Source organism: Hippocampus bargibanti, linkage group LG11 (genome assembly GCF_051943395.1).
Source record: "Hippocampus bargibanti isolate YZ-2025 linkage group LG11, ASM5194339v1, whole genome shotgun sequence".
Classification (NCBI taxonomy): domain Eukaryota; kingdom Metazoa; phylum Chordata; class Actinopteri; order Syngnathiformes; family Syngnathidae; genus Hippocampus; species Hippocampus bargibanti.
Window position 1 is genome coordinate 5,668,374 of NC_142744.1, and position 15,757 is coordinate 5,684,130.

The 15,757-nt window shown below is 41.5% G+C and overlaps 2 protein-coding genes across 2 annotated transcripts; both read left to right on the forward strand.

The window, feature by feature from the left end:
• Positions 1 to 1,402: 1,402 nt before the first annotated feature.
• Positions 1,403 to 9,087, forward strand: acadm (acyl-CoA dehydrogenase medium chain). Its single transcript, XM_089008413.1, has 11 exons — positions 1,403 to 1,524; positions 1,820 to 1,934; positions 3,229 to 3,326; positions 3,393 to 3,563; positions 4,574 to 4,654; positions 5,648 to 5,778; positions 6,348 to 6,456; positions 7,665 to 7,805; positions 7,878 to 7,973; positions 8,288 to 8,536; positions 8,715 to 9,087. The coding sequence occupies exons 1-11, from the start codon at positions 1,510 to 1,512 to the stop codon at positions 8,784 to 8,786; spliced, it is 1,278 nt and encodes a 425-aa protein (XP_088864539.1). The 5' UTR covers positions 1,403 to 1,509; the 3' UTR covers positions 8,787 to 9,087.
• A 1,451-nt stretch (positions 9,088 to 10,538) lies between these two features.
• On the forward strand, positions 10,539 to 15,730 carry rabggtb (Rab geranylgeranyltransferase subunit beta). The gene is made up of 9 exons (XM_089008414.1): positions 10,539 to 10,590; positions 10,835 to 10,942; positions 11,523 to 11,720; positions 12,873 to 12,978; positions 13,079 to 13,131; positions 13,206 to 13,316; positions 13,418 to 13,543; positions 14,573 to 14,722; positions 14,790 to 15,730. The coding sequence occupies exons 1-9, from the start codon at positions 10,588 to 10,590 to the stop codon at positions 14,928 to 14,930; spliced, it is 996 nt and encodes a 331-aa protein (XP_088864540.1). The 5' UTR covers positions 10,539 to 10,587; the 3' UTR covers positions 14,931 to 15,730.
• Positions 15,731 to 15,757: the final 27 nt, after the last annotated feature.

The following is a 15,757-nucleotide window of genomic DNA, read 5'->3' on the forward strand; positions in this document are numbered from 1 at the left end:
CACAGTGCTCTCTTGCTCTTGGTGATACTCAGTCAGCTTTATTGTCAAATATCCTTATATGCATGACATACAGCACAGATGAAATTACTGTCTCCTCGGACCAGGCGTGCAAGGCAATTATAATGTGGCTAAAAAAGACAAATGACAACAGACAATACATGTAAATTGTGAATGTACGGTGACGTAGTAGTAATGCAAAAAAAAAGGTTGAAGTGACGTCGTGCAGGAAAAAAGATTAGGTGTAACAAGTTTTTTATACCCCCTCCCAGGCAGAAACAAGTATACGGTAAACGTTTTCACGAGTTCTTTTTTTAGTCGTGGACGAGTATACTCGTGTAAAACCTACCTTCACGAGCTCCAGTCGTATATAGTCAATTTTACATTCCACGTGTATTATCGCGATAGCTGAGAGCTGTGGGATTTCAAGGACATTGTTACGAGACTTGGAACGGTGTTTTTCTCATCCACACTTGCGTTCATTTATTCTGGTAGCATTTTCAAATGTTACACACCAAATGTCTATTTCAACGGATGATGGTGAACATGAACCTGACCCCAGAAACTTGAATAATTTTGATAACTGCCAGTTTATCAGACAATGACTGTTTCTTGACAAATTGGGGGGGGGGGGCTTAGCGGAGAGTTTGGAGAAGGCTAGAGTTGTAAGAGTAGCGCATCCTTTCACAGGATATCATGGGAGATCGATTGATGAAAACCCAGCAGAACTAAGGCCATTTTAATGTTTCACTCTTTATTGATAAAATGATTATTGACTTTGTACTGGTAGAATCGTTTTGCTGAAACAACTGCGGGATTTACAAACTTTTTTTTCACAGCAGGCATCAACGGTACAATATAGAACAGTATAGAAAAAAGCCGGGAAAAGGACCGTTCTTCACAAAAAGCCGGAAAAAGGACCGTTCTTCATTAAAGAAAAATGTTGGAAAAGGGATTAAAACGATTATTTTCTGAGCCTTCAGTAACGATTTATTAGGCATGCGCGTTGCACGTACGGTAGACATGTCAAAGAAATGCAAATTTCAGAATAGGGTTACCCATGGATGCTGCATGATCAGTAGCTGAATGAAGAAACGATATTGTTTTGAGGAATATTTTCTTACACCCAAATTACCATATAATATATGCGTCCAGTTTTTGGCCATTATTTTGTACACCCACAATATCTGAAATGTATGTTACAGTACCATTGATTGGTGACATCCACACGTGGATGCCATTATATTTGACATGACTAACCTAAAATGTATCATTGACTACAAAATGTTGAACAAATTTAGCCTTATCTAACCTCGGTTTGTGTTGACTCACAGAAGCTATACGAAAGACATTTGAAGGGTGTGAAAGGTGCGGTTCCACTTACAGGCACTAGGGCAAAGTTCAACCCCCACGAAAACCCACGAGGGCCACGTGACTAAACACACCACTGCGATTGGTCAAAGGGACAGCCATCTTCGAAGAGGGGCTCAATCTGAGTTGGAAATCGCAACGATGCTCTTGAATAAGGTGAGTTTTTAATTCTTTTTCAAAAATTATCTATTTGTATCAAAAGAACAACCAATAGGATAAATCATGTCTCCGCCTGCTTGTTTGCTTTATAAAATGACGCGTCGATGTGTTGACATGTTACCGAACGAATTCCATACGCGGCTATCCTGAGCTTGTTTTTAACGGTATTTTCAACGGTTTTTAATCTTTAAACGCTTCACCAAGTGTATTCACAAATACTTCAATTGAACCGCTGTAATTATATTAATATTTATTAGAGAACTGAATTGTGGTTCCCCACTACTCCTTCCAGGTACTCCGAGCCGGGATGCGCTGCGGCGTCGTTCGGCTCCAAAGCTCCAGTGCCGCTGCTGCTGAAGCTAAAATCTCTGCCGAGAATAACGCAGCAGCCACTGGCTTCTCGTTTGGTGCGTGGTCACACGATTTTCACTTGAGACTTTGTCAAATCGGTTACCGAATTTGATGTGTGGATTTATTAACAAATACAATTGTTCAAACACACGAAACCCTGCAGCGATTTCCGGAAACCCGATAGTAAAACTAATAAAATTATTTATGTACATTTGTACATCCTGAACCGGTTGCCACTCAATCGCAGAATTCCTAAATGTATTAAAAAATATGGAGAAGTATCTCTTCAGGTGGATGATTATGTGGTTTTTGGAAACTTTAAACACTCCCAACACACAAGTTGCTTTGCTAACACAAATAGGTCAGCAAATATTGGAATTGGCAAATGTGTCAACATTGACAACAAATTAACAAATGAAGCGTGTTTTGCCAGTTCTATAAAGTAGTCTGAAAATGTAAAATGTTAGCACACTGCTTTATTATGTTGACTGAGTGGTCAATCCTGTTTGTACACTTGCTATCATTTCATCACACCAGATGCCTTTGTGGTGACATCTCAGGGCTTCTTTTTTTCATAATTACCCTGACGATCATCCAGACTTGCAATCATATTCAGCTCTATGTTGCTGTTTTTAAAAATCCTCAGCAATGTAACATTATCAGTGACTTATTTTAGCCAAATTGAAAAATCCATTAATTTGAATTGGAGGATAAATTATCGTCTTCTTTTCCTTTCGGCTTTTCACTTCAAGGGGTCGCCACAGCGAATCAGTGTCCCCCTTGTGGCTACAGAACAAGCAACTCTATGAACTTAATGAAGATGAAGATGCTCAGTAAAAGGCTCCCAAACACAAAATGGTCAACGGCACAGCAACATTTAAAAAAACAAAACTATACTCACCATTATCATCAATTATGAAAATTTAAATGTCCCCATTCCAATTGTATTTTATATAATTTCTCTTGTATAATCAAATTATTTGGTCAGAACGGACTGTCAATATAAATATATTTTTTTCAAAAGTTCTCCCGACAACCTCCAATGTCAGTTCGTCAATTAATATACAGTAAAGTCTCGTTATATCGATATTCAAGGGAGTCCGAAAAAATATCGATATAACCGGGACTATCGATATATCCGACCCTGTTTGCATGTAATTTTCTCCGTGCGTGCATAGAAATAGTATCGATACAACCGGGACTATCGATATATCCGATATCGATATAACGAGACTTTACTGTATATTAAAAAAATGCAAGTTCTTTACATGTCCAAGAAATAATTATTTCCAATCCTCCATTAAGAATCGGAGAAAATAGAAAATATATTCTTTCCTGAATGTGCCGCAGAGTTCACGGATCAACAGCGAGAGTTCCAACAACTGGCTCGCAAGTTCGCACGAGAGGAAATTATTCCACAAGCACCAGAGTATGACAAAACCGGGGAGGTGAGTCAGCCTCATGCGGCGTTGTCAAGGTTTAATATTTGACTTGATTATCTTTTCGGTTGATAGTACCCACTACCTATCATCAAAAAAGCCTGGGAGCTTGGTCTGATGAACGGTCACATCGGAGAGGAATATGGTGGAATGGGCTTGTCCATCTTCGACAACTGCCTCGTCACAGAAGAGCTGGCCTACGGCTGCACTGGAGTCCAAACTGCCATCGAAGCAAATTCTCTCGGCGTAAGAGCTTTGAATAGTTTGCGCTCATTTCACTGCAAACACTTAAAGGACAACCGATGCCACCGGACAAGTTGTGTCCATAATTTGTAAAATGGCTTCAAATGACTTATACTCAGCGTATTTTAATAAGATTCCACCGCATATAGCTATATTTTACATTTTAATATTCCGGAAGTCTTGTTTTTGAGTTGGTGACGCGTCCGTACGTGACGTCATTGAAGGAACGCCCCTGACCGAAAAATACGACGTCAATGCATTTTTCTGTGCTTGTTTGGTCTGAAAACGTCATGTTGCGCCAAAAACAGCCAGAAGAGGGTGACCAAGCTCCATATAAGGAATTTATCAGCCTGTGGAAACGGAGGTGGCCTCAGGAGGTCGCCATTTTGTGCCTCTTTTTCGGTGAGACATTTCCCCTTAATGTTGCCTCAAAGTGGCACGGAATAAATTCTTTAATCGATTGCCAACATGTATGCTTTCCTCTTCAGAACTATTTGAATCATATTCATAACTGGATGTGTAACAAGAAAGCATATTCTCCGAATTTGAAGCCATTGTTTTGATTCTCCAGCAATGCAAGACGTCTTGGCGTGATGTCACGAACTGGGGGCGGGACTTTCTGAAAATGCCCAATTCGCAGCTCAATTTTTTAATAAAACGTTTTTCTGATGTCAGTTAAGAAACAAAAAAGTGACGTCGGTTGTCCTTTAAATGGTGAAATACATCATTAGAATTGTAACAAGGCTTCTCTGATCTATCTAGCTAGCTATCTATTTGATATCTGGCTAGCTGTTAGCTATCTGGCTATCTATTCGCTATGTCCTTGAGAGTTTTGAAAGGCGCTTATAAATACAATGTATTATTATTATTATTATTATTATTATCATCACTATTACGAGCTATCTTCTATCAGCTAGCTATCGTTCTATCTATTTGAGTTATTTCCGGGTTAAAGGAACGCCGGCGCGTGTGACTGCCGCTGCTCATCCACACATTATTATTACCCTATACAGCAAATGCCTGTCATCATAGCCGGTAATGAGACACAGAAGAAGAAATATCTGGGGAGGATGACTGAGGAGCCGCTAATGTGCGTGAGTACTTTTTTCCCCTCTGGTGTTTTTTTACCCAGTAAGTATGCTCATAGTCTGACTACTGCATGATTCTGCAAATCATTTTCATTGGCCGTCAAGTAAGTTTTACTGAAATCGAAATCGTGGGCGATTGGGTCACAATGTCACTGTTAAGCGTGAGGGCATTGTCAAGATAAATATCAATGAATGTTAGTAGCTAACTATTCTCCGCAATTGTACACTCAGTGTTATGTAATATTGTATACTTTACTGCTTATAAAGCTGTAAAAATAAATTCACTCATTCACTGCCAGACGATGTGAAAAAAACATGGCCATGACAGTGCCTGGGTTATTGTCATTTTCATTCAAATTGCGGGACCCACAGAATATTGCGTTTTAGGATTACATCAACATTCAATGCAGCGTAAGAAACCTTAGACTCTGTTGTTTCATCAGAAAAAAAAGAGGTAATTCCCAAGTTATATGGGTCTGGAGTTATATGAGCTTGAAATGGGGGCGGCGGTCCAAAATACAATGCGATGCATACATATTGATTTATATAGCACTTTAACAACAAAGCTCTCACATGAAATAAAGGCAAATGCTGCCCCCTCGTGGAGGGGAAAAATATTGCCAGAGGTCTGACCAGCGCTTTATCGGCACTAAAAAAAAAACAAAACCCGAACAAATTCAGGAATGACTCTCCATGTCACATTTTTCAACTCTCGAATAAATTTGGGAATGGCAGTTAATGAGTTAACCACAGTCATGAAATTAAGACTTTTGTCGTATTTTTTTGAAGTATGATGGACACGGTTCAAAGTTTCACATTTTTCCTCTTTTCCATCAATTACATCCTTATAAGGTATCGCAAAAAAAAAGAGCAAGTATTTTCACATGGGGTTTCTCCGGGTATTCCGTTTTTTGCCCACATTCCAAAAAACGCACATTGACAAGTGGATTGGAAAATGAAATGGCATATTTTAAATTTAAATTGTGTGATGTCCTGTAGGCGTATTGTGTGACAGAGCCGGGGGCAGGCTCAGATGTAGCAGGCGTCAAGACCCGGGCGGTGAAGACTGGTGACGAGTACGTGGTCAACGGCCAGAAAATGTGGATCACAAACGGCGGAAAAGCCAACTGGTAAAGAGCACCACAACAATGAATCTGTGATCCGTCTCCTCTGGATGCTGTTTAACTCTTTCACTGCCAGACAATGCGCAAAAATGTGTCCACTCCAGTTCCAGTGTCCACTCCAGTTTTTGTCATTGTCACTTGAATTCCAGGATCCAGTGAAAATATTGAGTTTTAGTACTACATAAACATTCAAAACAGAGTTAGAAACCTGAGACTCTCTTCTTTCATCAGAAAAAAACGAATTAATTCCTTAAGTAAATGGGTTTGGAGTTATATGAGCTTGAAATGAGGGCGGCTGTCCAAAATACAACACAATACAGTACATATTGGTTTACATAGCGCTTTAACAACAGCTGAATTTGGAACAAAGTGCCAAAATGGAAAAAAAGGGTAATGCTATCCCTTGTGGAAAAGAAAAAAACATTACCAGAGGCCATGACCAGCGCTTTATCGGCACCCAAGCATGAAAAAAAAACCTGAACAAATTCGGGAATGGCTCTCGACGTCATATTTTCAATTCCCGAAAAAATTCGTGAATGGCAGTGAATGAGTTAATGTCTTTCTTGTGTTGCCAGGTACTTCCTGTTGGCCCGCACTCACCCTGATCCCAAATGCCCCACCAACAAGGCTTTCACAGGCTTCATTGTGGATGCGGACACGCCCGGAATCCAAATAGGAAGGAAGGTAAGACGTTAGCGTAGCATTTGTCGCACCCCCTTTTCAGACACAAGGGGTGGGGCGGGGGTGCAACTGGCCCCCTTTTTTTAATTGCCCAGATGCATCCCTGTGACCCAGTCCAAATTATGGCCTAAATTTATCTTTTGAGCTCATTGTGGCAGTTCCTTGGCAAACAAGATGGTACCGGGGGAAAAAAAATGTTTGACTGGCATATTCACTTGTCACCCTTCATGAAACAGAATTATCGATAATTTCATCTCACATACATTTTGTGTTCTACTGTGATATTTTTATCATGTAACATATACGGCATGGCTCAATGGTGGGCCATTATTAAAATGGGGGGTACAAAGTACAGTGATACCTCAGCTTACGAACTTAATTGGTTCCCAGAAAGTGTGTGTGAGGCGAAAAGTTTGTCTGCCAAACATTTATTTCCCATAAGAAACCATTAAAATGAGAATAATCCTTTCCGAGGTCCACATAAAACAATTTTCTACTGAATAAGCCTTAAAACTACTCAAAATATACCTTATTTTATGTATAATAAATATGCTATTGTATGGTAATTAAATAAATAAACTGTACTGTATAATAAAGTCGTTTTATTTACATTTGTGATGGTCGTTGATGTAGTTGCCTCTTGATGATATCCGAGTGAAGTTGACGTGCTTTCTCGACGATAATACCCCCACTCACACTGTCCCCTGTTAGCTGCTTTTCATTAATCCAAATCAACAGAAGTTTTTCAACCTCTTCTATTGCCTGAGACCATTGCTTAGACAACATAGAAACACTCTTAGCCACACGTAGCAATGGTCCACTTAGCATACTGGTACTGGGACGCTAAGTCACACATACGCACACCTCATTCGTGTTTTTCAATGATCTTCTGCTCGACCGTAATTTTGTTTTGGGTCCTCTTCGGCTGAACACTAGCCTGTGGTGGGGTCTTTTTTGGTCCCATAATAGCAAAAGTACTCCACTGGATAACAAACCACGTCTGCACTCAAACAGAGGGGGTGTGGAAAACTAGTACGCAAGCCACCATGGCGCTGTGTGGTTTGGTTCGTCCGCCGAAAACGAGTTCAGATGTCAAGATTATATTCTCATGAATTTAATGTTCTGAAGGCGAAAAGTTCGTTAGTTACAGCATTCGTAAAGCGAGGTATCGCTGCATTTGTAATGATGTCATGGTCGCTGCTCCTCCACAGGAAATGAACATGGGCCAGAGGTGTTCAGACACACGAGGCATCACTTTTGAGGATGTGAGAATTCCAAAGGAGAACGTCCTGATCGGCGAGGGTGCTGGTTTCAAAATCGCCATGGGTGCTTTTGATAAGACTCGGCCACCCGTAAGTAACACGATGGCAAAGTCGTGTTATTTTCAACGTGACATATAGCGAACCGCTAACTGTTGCACACAGGTAGCAGCCGGAGCCACCGGGTTGGCTCAGAGGGCCCTCGACGAAGCCACCGCTTACGCTTTGGAGAGGAAAACGTTTGGCAAAGTCATTGCTGAGGTTTGTCTTTTGACGGATGCGTACATTATAACGTCCGTGTAAGATCTCAGTCGTACTGTAGTGGTGCATCGATGAAAAGGTTTCTTCAGCCGTCATCTGTATTTCTTTAAAGGTGTCGGATGTTTTGCTCCTCATCCGAAGAGCTTCGTCAGCGAACTAAAGTTGTGTCGGTAACTCTGGCTCTCTATATAAATTCCTAAGCTCTTCGGATGAGGGGAGAAACGTCCTACACCTTCAAAGAAGTACAGATGATGGCCAAAGAAACCTTTTCATCGATGTTCCTAAGCCATTTTTAAAAAGGATGCATCTTCCAGCACCAGGCCGTCTCCTTCCTGCTGGCCGAGATGGCGATGAAAGTGGAGCTGGCTCGCATGGCGTACCAACGCGCCGCCTGGGAGGTGGATCGCGGCCGGCGCAACACATATTACGCCTCCATCGCCAAGGCCTTTGCCGGCGACATTGCCAACCAGGTGGCCTCGGATGCCGTGCAGATCTTTGGCGGTAACGGCTTCAACAGCGAGTACCCGGTGGAGAAGCTAATGCGCGACGCCAAGATCTACCAGGTGAGTTTGTACTATGATGATTGATTTCACAATCAGATGTTTTGTCAGAACAACCTGAACACATTCGGGAATGGCAGTGAGTGAGTTAAAATGTTTCTTTCAAGCAATAACAGTATGTAATTACGCAGCCAGATAATTTGTTGTAACATTCGCTGTTTTGTTTTCTTTTTAATTTTAGATCTACGAAGGGACTGCTCAGATCCAGAGGCTCATTGTTGCCCGCGAACACTTGGCAAAAGCTAAGAAATAAACTTTTGTGTGTTTGTGTGTCTGTGTGTGTGTGTAAATATACATGTAAGAACACAATTCAAATAACTCATTTTTTCCATTGCATATCATTTCGCTTTGTCACCTGTTGCCTTGCTCAATAGAATCCAGATTGGAATTGTGCCCATCTAATTGACACACATGCCATTAGAATGTGAATTGAAAAATGAAAGTCTGATGTACAAAATGTCAAACAGAGAAAAATCACGTCCTCTGTGTTTTGCTACAAACGCCATCTGTGTCTATTATTTGTTCTAATAAAGCTTTGGTGGATGAAAAAAAAACACATTTTACTGTATTTAGTTTATAATGTAATTTTATTGTTGGTGACTTCAAGTTCTTGATATTAACCACTAGGCCATATGCAATAAATTATCTACACAATCCACCTGTTCTGTAAAACTAACAAAACATGTAAATTACTGGAATTCCAGGACGAACAGAATATTGACTTTTAGGACTACATAAACATTCACAGCAACGTAAGAAACACTAGACTCTTATTTCATCAGAAAAAAAAGAGTTAATTCCTAGGTTATATGGGTCTCAAGTTATATGAGCTTGTAATGAGGCTGGCTGTCCAAAATACAATACATACATATTGGTTTATATGGACGTGCACATTCAACCATGATGTCCCTGATCCACTGCTGAAAAGGACACTTTGATCCTCTCCTCCTTAATCTAGAACTGCTTCATGTCACAAAGAGGGTACAGCAAGTGCTGAAGAACGAATGACTCTCTTTTGCGCTGTCATATTTGTTATGTAGTTTTTTTGTTCTTTTTGCTTATGTAGACATTAGTAAGAAATATTGTGCTAAGTCTATTCTCTTTGTCTTTTCTTTAATACCGTACATTCGTACAATAGCTATCTGGCTGCCTAGCTATCCAGCTGGCTAGCTATTCACTCTCCATTCGCTTGCTAGCTAGCTTTCTATCTATTTGTCTTACTATTCTATTTTAGTTACTTCTGGGTTAAGTGAAGCTAACGCGTGTGGCTGCCGCTGCTCATCCTCCGAAAAAATCCTGTGACTGTAAAGTGACCTTGAGTTTTGAAAGGCGCTTATAAATTAAATGTATTATTATTATTAAATCGTAAGAAGTTAGGAGAACAGATCATTTACACGTAACTCGATATTAGTCTTATAAACAGCGTGTAGATGTTCTCTTTGCCGATCGAGAGGAGACCGAACGCAAATGTTGCTTCTCGTACAACGATCTTTTTTTTTCTAACAGTCCGACGATTTCGGGGCAAGAAGCTGTTCCCTCACCAACATTTTCACGACGGTGACACTTGACGACATTGACATCTTCACCGTAATTGTCGCGCTTCTTCCTCTTGTAAACTATGGGCGGAATACAACATATTTTGGGAGAATACCGCCACCTGCTGTGCATTTTATTTCAAGCGCCTTTCAAAGCTCTTTCGGACACTTTACAGTCACAGGCATGCATAGATACAATAGTAAATAAAATACAATTATAAATAGAAACGAGATAAAGCTACACAGAAAAGTGATGATAACCTTTAAAGTCAAAGTCAACCAAACAATTTCTTTAAAGTTGATAAAACATTCAGTGCAACCCTGCTGTTCTGAACATCGTATTCTGATTGTTATTGCGTGCGAAGAACATGAATTAAGAAAATACAGTTCAATAATTATACTTCGCCCTCTAACCGATTGGTGGCAGCAAAAGCTCGTATGTCTCCGTTCGCCTGTCACTGTTGTTGACAATCATCGAAGAAGAGCAGGTCCGCGTATTATCATGTGTCACATTTCGGCATGGTAAAAATAATTCATCCGTCTATCTTGTTGAAAGTTTTAATATTAACATGTAGCTAGCGTGAATCAACGCATCGGTCGGCCTCGTTGAGTACAACTCGGTCGTTTTCAGGAGATTGACGCGGCAGCTAAAAAAATGGTTAGCATTTGATGTAGCATTTAGCGCATTTTACATTGGAATGCTCGATAGTGTCTAATTTAAGCGACGCTGTGTTTATTCAGACTTTTTCTTCTTTTTTTATGTCAGGGTACTCAAGTAAAAGACGTCTTTATTAGTCCCGACGCCCCCCGCACTCTCCTGCTGGACAAACATGCAGATTACATCGCTGCTTATGGCTCCAAAAAGGATGACTATGTGAGTTTTCAATGCCATTTCTGTCAGAAAGCTTGTATCACAAAATATTTATATTCATCCTCTAAATGACATTAGGGTCTTGAGCCAGGGTTAAGGTTTTCGAATTAGTGTTTCAAATGAGTTGTCATGCCCTCCTTGAGCGTGCTTTAAGATGTAGAAAATAGTGATGTGTCGTTCGCGAACGAGCAGGATATCTAAAGTGAATGAAGTGAGCCGACTCCCTAGAAGGAGCGGGAAATGGGAACCGCTAAAGTTAGTTAATTTGTTTTTCACGTAATTTTACGTTATTTTTGGCTGTTAATTAATTTAAGCGACAAAAAAACTGAAGAGCCATTTGGGAGCCAAAACAGACGGATCTTTTAAGTGAGCCGATCCAAAAGAACTGGCTCTCTGAAAGGAGCCAGAATTCCCATCACTAGTAGAATAACACTTCGGATGATGATCAGCAAAGCTTTCACATACATTTCCATGGAAATCGTCTGATCATATGATAAATGACACTGACTAATTGTTGCTTTGGTGCCCATGAAAAGATTTGAGGAAGTGCTATTTGAGTAAATACTGTCATGTGCGTGAGCAGGAGTACACTCTGTCCGAGTACCTGCGAATGAGCGGCATTTACTGGGGTCTGACGGTGATGGACCTGATGTCTCAGCTGCCGCGCATGAACCGCCAGGAGATTGTGGACTTCATCACGTCGTGTCAGCACGAATGCGGTGGCGTTGGCGCCAGCATTGGCCATGACCCGCACTTGCTCTACACTCTCAGCGCTGTGCAGGTGATGACACTTAAAGGACAACCGACATCATTTTTTTGTTTCCTAACTGACATCAGAAAAACGTTTTATAGCATCTAAAATACCCAAAACACGCAGGCTGATATTTTTAGTCGAATGCAAAACACAGATAAAAATGACTTAGTGTCCCAAAACTACAAAAAAAAACTAATTCGCTTTATTTATGTGTTTTCCTTCTAATTTTGCCATCAACACGGATCAAAATGAAGTTTTCAGACCAAACAAAGTACCCAAAATGCACCGTGAGTCACTTTCTCGCTCATCAACTCGAAAACAAGACTTCCTGAATATTCAGTGCGAGTCTTAAAACGTATAATATAGGTATATACCACAGGTGTCAAAGTCAAGGCCCACGGGCCAAATCCGGCCCGCCACATCATTTTTTTCGGCCCGCGAAAGCAAATCAAACTTGTTAAATTCCATGATGATTGCTAAAATCTGAGCCAAAATTTCATATTTTTGGATGTCAACCACAATAAAAGTCATTATTCTTGACTTCAGATTTGAAAACGAGTTATTCATTAATTTGCTGTGTGCTCTATATGTAATATTTGAAGGGATTTAAACATTCTAATGGGTTCCCCAAATTCATAACGGCCCCCGAGAGGAAACCATAACTACAATGTGGCCCGCGGCAAACAATGACTTTGACACCCCTGGTATATACCATGGAATCTTTGTAAAATACGCTCAGTAGAAGTCATTTTAAGTGATTTTACAAATTATGGACACAACATGTCCGGAGGCGTCGGTTGTCCTTAAGGCACACATGCTCTCCTGGTTCCGATGGCCCCTCAGGCCTCAATTTTTTAAAATAGTAATAATGATAATACATTTAATTTACAAGCGCCTTTCAAAACTCTCAAGGTCACTTTACAGTCACAAGATAAGATTTTCTGTAGGTGAGTAGCGGCAGCGACACGCGGCAGCATTCACTCAACCCAGAAGTAACTCAACTAGATAGAAAGCGAGCTAGCTAGCTAATAGATACATAGTTAGCGCTTTGTTCCAGCTTTCAGCTGTTGTTAAAGCGCTATATAAACCAATATGTATGTGTTAATAATAAAGAATTTCATTTATAAGCGCCTTTCAAAACTCTCAAGGTCACAGGACAAGTTGTCTCCCCCTTGGCAGATTTTGTGCTTGTATGACAACGTGGACGCACTTGACGTGGACAAAATTGTGGAGTACGTCAAAGGGCTGCAGCAGGCTGACGGATCGTTTGCAGGAGATAAATGGGGTATGAAAGTTGAATAATATAAACAATAATAGAGGTTTTTTTTGAATGTGGGAGGAAAACAAATGCCAAACTGCCATTTTTCCTTCTTCGGCCTCCTCAGGTGAAATCGACACAAGATTTTCCTTCTGCGCAGTGGCCACCCTTTCGTTATTGGTGCGTTGTTTTTCATCGCCAGGCTTCATCAAATCCTCCATAAAATGGCCGCCGTCTCTCGCCTCTCCCAACAGGGCAAGATGGACGCCATCGACGTGGACAAGGCGGTGGAGTTCGTTTTGTCCTGTATGAACTTTGACGGTGGTTTCGGATGCAGGCCCGGCTCCGAGTCTCACGCCGGTCAGGTAAACGCCATCTTAACTCGTGTTTGTTTTTAGTTCAAACGCTAGTGCTCTATCCAAACTTTGCGATGCGGTCAGTGAACCAGAGCGTCTCGTGTTGCCAGATTTACTGCTGCACGGGCTTCCTGTCGCTGACGGGACAGCTGCACAAGCTCAACGCCGACCTGCTAGGCTGGTGGCTCTGCGAGAGGCAGCTTCCGTCAGGAGGCCTCAATGGGCGGCCTGAGAAGGTTCTTGCCAGCGTTCACCGTCTCACTCTTGCGTCATCGTCTCCTCTAGTTGTCTCATTTTTAAATAATAAAAGATTTCATTTATAAGCGCCTTTCAAAACTTTCAAGGTCTCTTTACAGTCACAGAATATCTGTGGGTGAGCCACACGCGCCAGCGTTCTCTCAACCCAGAAGTAACTCAAATAGATGAAGCTAGCTCGCTAGCTAATAGATATCTAGCTAATAGGTAGCTAGTTAGCTAGCTATATAGCTAGTAGCGAGCCAGATAGCCAGCTAAATAGCTAATAGATAGCCAAAAAGCTAGATAGCTAGCCACATTGCTAGCTAGATAGCTAGCCAGATAGCTAGATAGCTAGCCTGATAGCTAGATAGCTAGCCAGATAGCTATATAGCTAGCCAGATAGCTAGGTAGCTAGCCAGATAGCTAGGTAGCTAGCCAGATAGCTAGGTAGCTAGCCAGATAGCTAGCCAGATAGCTAGAGAGATAGCCGGATAACTGGATAGTTAGCCCGATAGCTGGATAGATAGCCCAATAGCTGGATAGATAGCCTGATAGCTACATAGATAGCGGATAGCTCAACAGATAGATAGCCGGATAGTTAGCCGGATAGCTGGATAGATAGCCCGATTGCTAGATAGATAGCCTGATAGCTACATAGATAACCGGATAGCTAGATAGATAGCTAGCCAGATAGCTAGCCGGATAGCTAGATAGATTGCCGGATAGCTAGATAGATAGCTGGATGGATAGCCTGATAGATAGATAGCCCGATATCTAGATAGCCCGATAGCTGGATAGATAGCCCGATAGCTACATAGATAGCCCGATAGATAGCTGGATAGATAGCCGGATAGCTGGATAGATAGCCCGATAGCTACATAGTTAGCCGGATAGCTGGATAGATAGCCGGATAGCTGGATAGATAGCCCGATAGCTACATTGATAGCCCGATAGCTACATAGATAGCCAGATAGCCACATAAATAGCTGGATAGCTCGAGAAAATTTCACCATCTCTGCTCGTTCTAGCTTCCGGATGTGTGCTACTCCTGGTGGGTTCTGGCATCCCTCCGAATCATCGGCAAGATCCACTGGATCGACAAGGACAAACTGCGCTCCTTCATCCTGGCCTGCCAAGACGAGGAGACAGGAGGCTTCGCCGACCGACCGGGAGATGTGGTGAGCGCAAACGTGTCCATCCACCTTTCTGACACGCCATCGTTTAATAGCTCATTCTTTCGCATAGGTGGACCCCTTCCACACTCTGTTTGGTATCGCCGGACTCTCCCTGCTGGGAGATGAGAAGATCAAGGCAGTGAATCCAGTACTGTGCATGCCCGAGGACGTGTTGCAGAAACTCTGCCTTAAGCCGGATCTCCTCAGCTAACCTTGCTATGTTTATTTGTTACACTCCAAAATTGTCATCACTAAAACATTCCTGTCTGCGAAACTTATCAACAAAATTGAATAACACCCAATAACTCTCATTTCCCTCAATTTCCTCAAATAAGAATAATACATTTAATTTCTAAGCGCCTTTCAAAACTTTAAAGGTCACTTTACAGTCACATGATCAGTTATTCTATGGGTGAGCAGCGGCAGGCACACGCGCCAGCGTTCACTCACCCTGGAAGTTACTCAAATAGATAGAAAGACAGCTAGCTAGCTAATATATATCTAATAGCTAGCTAGCTATAAAGCTAGTCAGCTATTTAGCTAATAGCTATACAGATAGATATCCTGCTAGCCAGCCAGAAAGCCAGCGAGATAGCTAGCGAGCCAGCCATATAGGTAGCTAGCTAGCCAGCCATATAGGTAGCTAGCAAGCTAATAAATAGCAAATAGCTAGCCAGATTTTAGTCCTTTTCATCCAAACGTGTAGTAGACTCAGTGACCTCGCTAGCTAGAAAGCTAACCAGCTACACAGCTAATAGATATACAGATAGATAGCTTGCCAGCGAGCGAGATACTCAGCTAGCAAGCCAGCCATATAGATAGCTAGCCAGCTAATAAATAGAAAATGGCCAATTTACCATATGTGGATCAAATGGCTACTTCGATCATGAAATGTGAATTGAGAGCCCCATTTTATTTTGTCTTCGGTATTAAAAAAAATAATTTCGTGTGAATATGAAGATGTAACTTATTTGATTCCTTCGGGCAATAAATGTTTCGATGTGCTCCTCAGGTCGTGTTACTGCTGTTCTGTTGTTC